The sequence below is a fragment of the Salmo salar genome, chromosome 09 (assembly GCF_965601325.2).
Source record: "Salmo salar chromosome 09, fSalSal1, whole genome shotgun sequence".
Lineage (NCBI taxonomy): Eukaryota > Metazoa > Chordata > Actinopteri > Salmoniformes > Salmonidae > Salmo > Salmo salar.
Genome location: NC_138299.1, coordinates 53,002,436 through 53,012,449, shown reverse-complemented (window position 1 = coordinate 53,012,449; position 10,014 = coordinate 53,002,436). Strand labels below are relative to the sequence as shown.

Genomic DNA, 10,014 nt, shown 5'->3' with positions numbered 1-10,014 from the left:
ACACCACTACCTAGTCACACCAACACCTAGTCACACCACCACCTAGTCACACCACCAACTAGTCACACCACTACCTAGTCACACCACTACCTAGTCACACCACTAGTACCATATAATACCTAGTCACACCACTACCTAGTCACACCACTACCTAGTCACACCACTACCTAGTCACACCACTAGTACCATATAATACCTAGTCACACCACTACCTAGTCACACCACCACCTAGTCACACCACTACCTAGTCACACCACTAGTACCATATAATACCTAGTCACACCACTACCCAGTCACACCACTACCTAGTCACACCACTAGTACCATATAATACCTAGTCACACTACTAGTACCATATAATACCTAGTCACACCACTAGTACCATATAATACCTAGTCACACCACGACCTCGTCACACCACTACCTAGTTACACCACTACCTAATCACACCACTAGTACCATATAATACCTAGTCACACCACTAGTACCATATAATACCTAGTCACACCACTACCTCGTCACACCACTAGTACCATATAATACCTAGTCACACCACTACCTAGTCACACCACTAGTACCATATAATACCTAGTCACACCACTACCTAGTCACACCATTACCTAGTCACACCACTAGTACCATATAATACCTAGTCATACCACTACCTAGTCACACCACTACCTAGTCACACCACTACCTAGTCACACCACTAGTACCATATAATACCTAGTCACACCACTACCTAGTCACACCACTACCTAGTCACACCACTACCTAGTCACACCACTAGTACCATATAATACCTAGTCACACCACTACCTAGTCACACCACTACCTAGTCACACCACTACCTAGTCACACCACTAGTACCATATAATACCTAGTCACACCACCACCTAGTCACACCACCACCTAGTCACACCACTACCTAGTCACACCACTAGTACCATATAATACCTAGTCACACCACTACCTAGTCACACCACTACCTAGTCACACCACTAGTACCATATAATACCTAGTCACACCACTACCTAGTCACACCATTACCTAGTCACACCACTAGTACCATATAATACCTAATCATACCACTACCTAGTCACACCACTACCTAGTCACACCACTACCTAGTCACATCACTATCTAGTCACACCACTGCCTAGTCACACCACTACCTAGTCACACCACCACCACCTAGTCACACCACTACCTGGTCACACCACTACCTAGTCACACCACTACCTAGTCACACCACTACCTAGTCACATCACTATCTAGACACACCACTACCTAGTCACACCACCACCTAGTCACACCACCACCTAGTCACATCACTATCTAGTCACACCACCACCTAGTCACACCACCACCTAGTCACACCACTACCTAGTCACACCACTACCTAGTCACGCTGCTACCTAGTCACACCACTACCTAGTCACACCACTAGTACCATATAATACCTAATCATACCACTACCTAGTCACACCACTACCTAGTCACACCACTATCTAGTCACACCACTGCCTAGTCACACCACTACCTAGTCACACCACTATCTAGTCACACCACTGCCTAGTCACACCACTACCTAGTCACACCACTACCTAGTCACACCACCACCACCTAGTCACACCACTACCTGGTCACACCACTACCTAGTCACACCACTACCTAGTCACACCACTACCTAGTCACATCACTATCTAGACACACCACTACCTAGTCACACCACCACCTAGTCACACCACCACCTAGTCACATCACTATCTAGTCACACCACTACCTAGTCACACCACCACCTAGTCACACCACTACCTAGTCACACCACTACCTAGTCACGCTGCTACCTAGTCACACCACTACCTAGTCACACCGCTACCTAGTCACACCGCCACCTAGTCACACCGCTACCTAGTCACACTGCCACCTAGTCACACCACTACCTAGTCACACCACCACCTAGTCACACCACTACCTAGTCACACCACTACCTAGTCACACCACTAGTACCATATAATACCTAGTCACACCACTACCTAGTCACACCACTACATAGTCACACCACTACCTAGTCACACCACTATCTAGTCACACCACTACCTAGTCACACCACTACCTAGTCACACCACTACCTAGTCACGCTGCTACCTAGTCACACCACTACCTAGTCACACCGCTACCTAGTCACACCGCCACCTAGTCACACCGCTACCTAGTCACACTGCCACCTAGTCACACCACTACCTAGTCACACCACCACCTAGTCACACCGCTACCTAGTCACACCACTACCTAGTCACACCACTAGTACCATATAATACCTAGTCACACCACTACCTAGTCACACCGCCACCTAGTCACACTACTACCTAGTCACACCACTAGTACCATATAATACCTAGTCACACCACTACCCAGTCACACCACTACCTAGTCACACCACTAGTACCATATAATACCTAGTCACACTACTAGTACCATATAATACCTAGTCACACCACTAGTACCATATAATACCTAGTCACACCACTACCTCGTCACACCACTACCTAGTTACACCACTACCTAATCACACCACTAGTACCATATAATACCTAGTCACACCACTAGTACCATATAATACCTAGTCACACCACTACCTCGTCACACCACTAGTACCATATAATACCTAGTCACACCACTACCTAGTCACACCACTACCTAGTCACACCACTACCTAGTCACATCACTATCTAGTCACACCACCACCTAGTCACACCACCACCTAGTCACACCACTACCTAGTCACACCACTAGTACCATATAATACCTAGTCACACCACTACCTAGTCACACCACTACCTAGTCACACCACTAGTACCATATAATACCTAGTCACACCACTACCTAGTCACACCACTACCAAGTCACACCACTACCTAGTCACACCACTAGTACCATATAATACCTAGTCACACCACCACCTAGTCACACCACCACCTAGTCACACCACTACCTAGTCACACCACTAGTACCATATAATACCTAGTCACACCACTACCTAGTCACACCACTACCTAGTCACACCACTAGTACCATATAATACCTAGTCACACCACTACCTAGTCACACCATTACCTAGTCACACCACTAGTACCATATAATACCTAGTCATACCACTACCTAGTCACACCACTACCTAGTCACACCACTACCTAGTCACATCACTATCTAGTCACACCACTGCCTAGTCACACCATTACCTAGTCACACCACCACCACCTAGTCACACCACTACCTGGTCACACCACTACCTAGTCACACCACTACCTAGTCACACCACTACCTAGTCACATCACTATCTAGACACACCACCACCTAGTCACACCACCACCTAGTCACACCACCACCTAGTCACATCACTATCTAGTCACACCACTACCTAGTCACACCACCACCTAGTCACACCACCACCTAGTCACACCACCACCTAGTCACACCACCACCTAGTCACACCACTACCTAGTCACGCCGCTACCTAGTCACGCTGCTACCTAGTCACACCACTACCTAGTCACACCGCTACCTAGTCACACCGCCACCTAGTCACACCGCTACCTAGTCACACTGCCACCTAGTCACACCACTACCTAGTCACACCACCACCTAGTCACACCACTACCTAGTCACACCACTACCTAGTCACACCACTAGTACCATATAATACCTAGTCACACCACTACCTAGTCACACCACTACCTAGTCACACCACTATCTAGTCACACCACTACCTAGTCACACCACTACCTAGTCACACCACTACCTAGTCACACCACTATTTCAATGTAATATATAAGAAATACCATGGAACATAGTCACAAAATGTAATTATATAGTAACACATTTTAGTCCCAAAGGTAAGTACAAGTAAGAACCAGCTAATTACTGTTAATGCAGTCATGCCAGGCTGTTTCAAAGTAATACCTAAGAAACATCAATGAATCATTTATTACCACGTAATTACCCATAAAATACCTTTTAAGTCGTCTTCTCGTCTTGCCACGTATGTTCGTAGTAACAAGGCTGTAAAATGAGCTGGTGTCTGTTTCCACATTGATAATAGTGTAGTTATTTGTATGCTACCACTGGATTGGATGACTCCTTCCCATAAAGACAACAAAAACAAGGATATATTTTTTACTCATAAAAAGCTGTTTATTTTAGTCCATTCAAACAGACCACATTTCAAAGAAAACAAGCACTCAGATCAGGTGTGGCCAATTATCCAACACACCTGAACACACTTCACAAGATAGAAGATAGAGAGTTTTTTTTAAGCTGAGAAAGGAATGTACCGTATACGTTTTTCTTTAAATAACATTCTTAGAACGTTCTTTCAACATTACTAAATGTTTTCTTGTGTTTTTTTTTATGGAACATTTTCTTTAAATAGAACTTTAAATAGAACCATGAGAAAACCTGTAGGAAATGTTATGCTGAAGTATTTAAATTCCCACAGAATAAAATAGTTTCTTATTAACATTCTCTTAACAACTATTTGAAAACATTCCCAATGTCAAACCAGTTGGAGAACATTCCTAGAACATTACCAAACATTAAATTAAATGTAACTTTTAGGAAACGTTCTGTTAAAGTAATGAAATTCCAAGAAAATAACATTATTTTGTCAAGTTCCTTAAATGTGCTGAGAATGTTCCAAAGCCAAGAAACTATCCTACACCATTCCCAGAACGTTGTGGGAAGGTTGTATACAAAACAACCATCGGACAACCCCACTCTGACCAAGCTCTAAGAAACATGTGGTTCTCAGAATGCATGCTTTAACATGCATCAGCATGCTATTGCAATCTGGTGCCCGACTGCACAGTCGATGACATGTACGCAACCATGGGTTGACGCATGCAACGTCCGAGCGGTAGAACGCAACCGATATCTGTGTTGCTGCTTCTTGCAACGTCATCTCGCTGAGTCTACCTTTAAATTAAAGTCCATCTCAATGTGACCTGCAGATTCAGAAGCTTGAAAACCCCATAAAATGTTCACCCAATATTTAGAGAGAAACTAACTAAACATAATTAATTATGGTTTTAATTTTATTTTTGTGACGTTCGTCATAATAATGATCGGACCAAGGCGCAGCGTGAGTAGCGTTCCACATAATTTATTACAAAGTGAAACTTTAGAAAAAATACAAAACAAATAAAGAATAAACGAACTGTGACTAACAATGCAACTACACATAAACAATATCCCATAACCCCTAAGTGAAAAACAAGCTACTTAAGTATGATCCCCAATTAGAGACAACGATTACCAGCTGCCTCTAATTGGGAATCATACAAAACACCAACATAGAAAATAAAACCTAGAACCCCACATAGAAATAAATAAACTAGGTCAACCCCCAGTCACGCCCTGACCAACTCTATCATAGAAAATAAGAGCTTTCTATGGTCAGGACGTGAGAGTACCCCCCCCCCCCCCCCCCCCCCACAAGGGTGCGGACTCTGGCCGCAAAACCTGCAACCAAAAGGGAGGGTTATGGGGGGGTGTCTATTGTCGGTGGTGACTCTGGTGCAGGACGAAGAACCCTCTCATCCTGTGAATGCGCACTGAAGACCTAGTGCATGGAGCCGGCACAGGTGGTGCCAAACTGGTGACACGCACTTCAGGGCGATTGCGGGGAGCAGGCACATGACACACTGGGCTGTGGAAGCGCACTGGAGACCTGGTGCGTAGAACCGGTGCAGGATATACTAGACCGTGAAGGCGCACTGGAGATCTGGAGCGTAGAGCTGGCACAACCCGTCCTGGCTGGATGCTCACTTTAGCCCGGCAAGTGTGGGGCGCTGGCACAGGACGAACTGAGCTGTGAAGGTGCACTGGCGACACAGTGCGTAGAGCTGGCGCAGGATATCCTGGACTGTGAAGGCACACTGGAGGCCTGATGCGTGAGGCCGATACAGGTAGAGCCGGACTGGTGACACGCACTTCAGGGGCGAGTGCGGGGAGCAGGCACTGGACGCACCGGACTGGGGACACGGACTTCAGGGAGAGTATGAGGAGGTGACACAGGACGTACTGGGCTGTGAAGGCGCACTGGAGACCTGGTGCGTATAGCCGGCCTCAATTGTACCGGAACTTTAACACACTTCTCAGAATGAGTACAGGAAGCTGACACAGGTGGCATTGGACGACTAACACGCTCCTCAGGGCGAATGCCGTGCATACTACGTCAAGCCAACAGCTCAGCTTCACTCTCCTCCAATTTATCCAACAATTCCTCGAAAGTCTCTAAATCTCCCCTCCGTTCACTCTCCTCCAATTTATCCAATAACTCCTCAACGGACTCTGACTCACCCCAATATTCCTCTTCGCTCTCTGACTCGCCCCTTGGCCTCGTCGACCAACCCATGTGCCCCCCCCCCCAAAAAAACATATTTTGAGGTTGCTTCTTGGACTTGTGTTGTGGCCGCGAACCCTGTCGTCGTCGCTGTACTTCCTTCACCGCTTGCGTCTCCCGCCATGGAAGGCGATCCTGTCCTGCCAGAATCTCTTCCCAAGTCCAGGACTCCTTCACCTGGTCACGCTGCTTGGTCCTGGTCGGATGGGATATTCTGTCACGTTCGTCATAATAATGATCGGACCAAAGCGCAGCGTGAGTAGCGTTCCACATAATTCATTACAAAGTGAAACTTTAGAAAAAATACAAAACAAATAAAGAATAAACGAACCGTGACTAACAATGCAACTACACATAAACAATATCCCATAACCCCCAAGTGAAAAACAAGCTACTTAAGTATAATCCCCAATTAGAGACAACTGTCTCTAATTGGGAATCATACAAAACACCAACATAGAAAATAAAACCTAGAACCCCACATAGAAATAAATCAACTAGATCAACCCCCAGTCACGCCCTGACCTACTCTATCATAGAAAATAAGAGCTTTCTATGGTCAGGACGTGACAATTTTAGAGTCAAAGATAGTCCCTGTATAGTTTATTTTTTCAAACGGGTTTGTTAATAATTTTATTTTAGTTGACTAAATTGTTTTTTTTATGATTCTTTTTTGTTTTAGTTTCAGTTTACTATAAAAACCTTGGTTTGAATAGACTAAAATGTTAGCTCCATCTTGGGTGCCCGGTGGATTAATTCCATCGACAGAGAATAGAGGATTATGGGTTTGAATCTCACTGATGCTGTGTCACAATAAAGAAATGTGTGTTTACATGATTAATGCCTAAGGAAATGAATTTCCAAGTGTCCTATCTGTTCTTGGAGATATATATAAAAAAATACCCAAAAGAAGCTAGCAGTGTTAATAAAAGTCTAATTGAAACAATCTGTGAAAGATAATTTCCGTTCTCATAATTTTAATTTTCCTCCCAGGAAAACTATCAAGGAACCAGAGTAAAACGTTCTCAGAACATCCCTGTAACTTACAAATAAATGTTTCCAGAAAAGGCAACATTCTTTTGCTTCCGTTCTCAGAACGTTGGGGGAAGAAATTCAGTTTTTACCGGTAAAGAAACGTATGGCTTCGTTCCCAGAACCAATGGGAAACCAAAATTGTACGTTCCAACAACTTCCAAGGAATCAAATGAGCTAGCTGGGTTACTATTGCATAATAAGAACTTACTAGCTCAATAGGCTTCCATAAAGATAAGACTGTTAATTGCATTACATTGTGCTGAATAAGTAATTACTGAACATTTTATTTTTCAACAGTGGTCATGAAATAATGTTTTTAAAAACGTATTTCCAGTTTTTTTTTCTTCTATTGATACCTTCTTGCATTTGCTTAAAAATCGACACGGATTAAAATGTAATATCTTTGAATGAGTTATCCACCTTGACATTTTTTTAAATGCAGGCTTTTATTTTCAAGGTTTCCTCATTACCATAGGATAGTGACGTCATCGTTAAGACTACTAGCTGAATAGTAGTGAATAAGTAAATCAATACAATATTCAGGAGGGAAAAAACACTGTTTTGGGAGGAAAGGTGTTAAACGGCAGGGTAGCCCAGTGGGTAGAGCGTTGGACTAGTAACTAGTAAGCGAAAGGTTCCAAGTTCAAATCCCCGAGTTGCCAAAGTACAAATTTGTTGTTCTGCCCCTGAATAAGGCAGTTAACCCAGTGTTCCTAGCTGACATTGTAAATAAGAGTTTGTTCTTAACTGACCTACCTATTTAAATAAAGTTTAAATAAAAAATATGGCTCACTGTACCTCAGAATTGACAAGTGGGTTTTCCTCATCCACAATAAAAGCTGGTCGTCCGGTTGATATTAGCAGCAGAAAGTGTTCAAGGTGTGCTGTTGAAATAGAGCCATTTTCACTGTAAAACCGCAATATGTCCTCAAGAAAGCCTTGTCCTTTCTTACTGTCCACTTGTACACAGTTCGATAATCTACTAAAAAGAAGCGCGCACGTCACTAAAGATGTGAAGTGATACATTGTATCTGAACCCGGAGTTGCGCTGGAAGAGGAAGTTTTGATGCGTTGCTTGCTCTAAAGAGAAAACCTGTAAATATTGCATGGAGTTTTCATTGAAATAAATATGCTACAATCTTACAGGGAAAAAAAACGGAAGGAAAGCTTTCACCGAGGCAAAAGTGTTTGTTCATCGATCCAAAGCTATTTCCTTAACTTTCCGTTACATGCCATTATAATAAGGACTGTAATGATAAAGACCGGTCCTGTTGAACATTCGACTCCGTTCGTTCTGGGATGTTCACTGAATGAATCCTAGTAGGGCTAATGTTATCAGTAGTTGCAGAGATTAGAAAGCGGTTCAAAGATCACCTCGGCATGAGCCGGGGAAGGCGAATATTGAGGTGACTGTTTCTACGACATTTAGTGGCACAGGGGGGGCTGTTTTTCAATGGGTTCTTTGTGACTTTCTCACTTGCCTGGCAACGTGTTCACTGAATTACCGTATTACAACATTAAAATGGCGGATTAAATGGGGATAAATTGAGAAAATTAGAAAAACGCACATGCAACAGGGAGTGTATAATTCCTAATAGTAAAATGGACTGTTGCTTCAATAACAGTGTGTTAACATGTGCAGCTTGTGGAGCAGGGACACTGAAGACCTTGTGAAATATAAAGGGTACTTCTTAGGTAATGTTTTCTTACTGCCTCCTTGTGGATAGTGGATATCACTTCACGGTCTTTATATTTAATCTAGGCTAAACCCAATGACACAGTAACGGTACGTAAAAGCCTAACCCAGAACATTGAATTTATATTCTAGTCTGAAATAGACTAATCTAATCTGAAATTGACTAATCAAGTCTGAAATGGACTAATCTAGTCTGAAATAGACTAATCTAATCTGAAATTGACTAATCAAGTCTGAAATAGACTAATCTAATCTGAAATAGACTAATCTAATCTGAAATAGACTAATCTAATCCGAAATTGACTAATCTAGTCTGAAATAGACTAATCTAATCTGAAATGGACTAATATAATCTAAAATGGGCTAATCTAATCTGAAACACAAATCTAAATGATAGGCCTTTAAAAATCTACATTTACTTTATTATTGCAAATTCCTTATTTACATTGAATCTCACACACAACATTGTCATTTACATTACATTTAAGTCATTTAGCAGACGCTCTTATCCAGAGCGACTTACAAATTGGTGCATTCACCTTATGATATCCAGTGGAACAACCACTTTACAATAGTGCATCTATTAGAAGGATTACTTTATCCTATCCCAGGTATTCCTTAAAGAGGTGGGGTTTCAGGTGTCTCCGGAAGGTGGTGATTGACTCCGCTGTCCTGGCATCGTGAGGGAGCTTGTTCCACCATTGGGGTGCCAGAGCAGCGAACAGTTTTGACTGGGCTGAGCGGGAACCGTGCTTCCTCAGAGGTAGGGGGGCCAGCAGGCCAGAGGTGGATGAACGCAGTGCCCTTGTTTGGGTGTAGGGCCTGATCAGAGCCTGAAGGTATGGAGGTGCCGTTCCCCTCACAGCTCCGTAGGCAA

The 10,014-nt window shown here is 43.3% G+C and overlaps 1 protein-coding gene across 2 annotated transcripts in view; it reads right to left on the bottom strand.

The window, feature by feature from the left end:
* slc39a8 (solute carrier family 39 member 8) overlaps positions 1–8,820 on the bottom strand; it is a 96,881-nt gene extending 88,061 nt beyond the window's left edge. The window contains exon 1 of one of the 2 annotated variants that reach the window (XM_045723784.2): positions 8,240–8,820. In XM_045723784.2, the coding sequence (XP_045579740.1) occupies positions 8,240–8,467 (228 nt within the window). In that variant the 5' untranslated portion in view covers positions 8,468–8,820. The remainder of the gene's footprint in view (positions 1–8,239) is intronic. The other variant, XM_045723785.2, reaches the window with a different exon arrangement.
* Between the last annotated feature and the right edge of the window lie 1,194 nt (positions 8,821–10,014).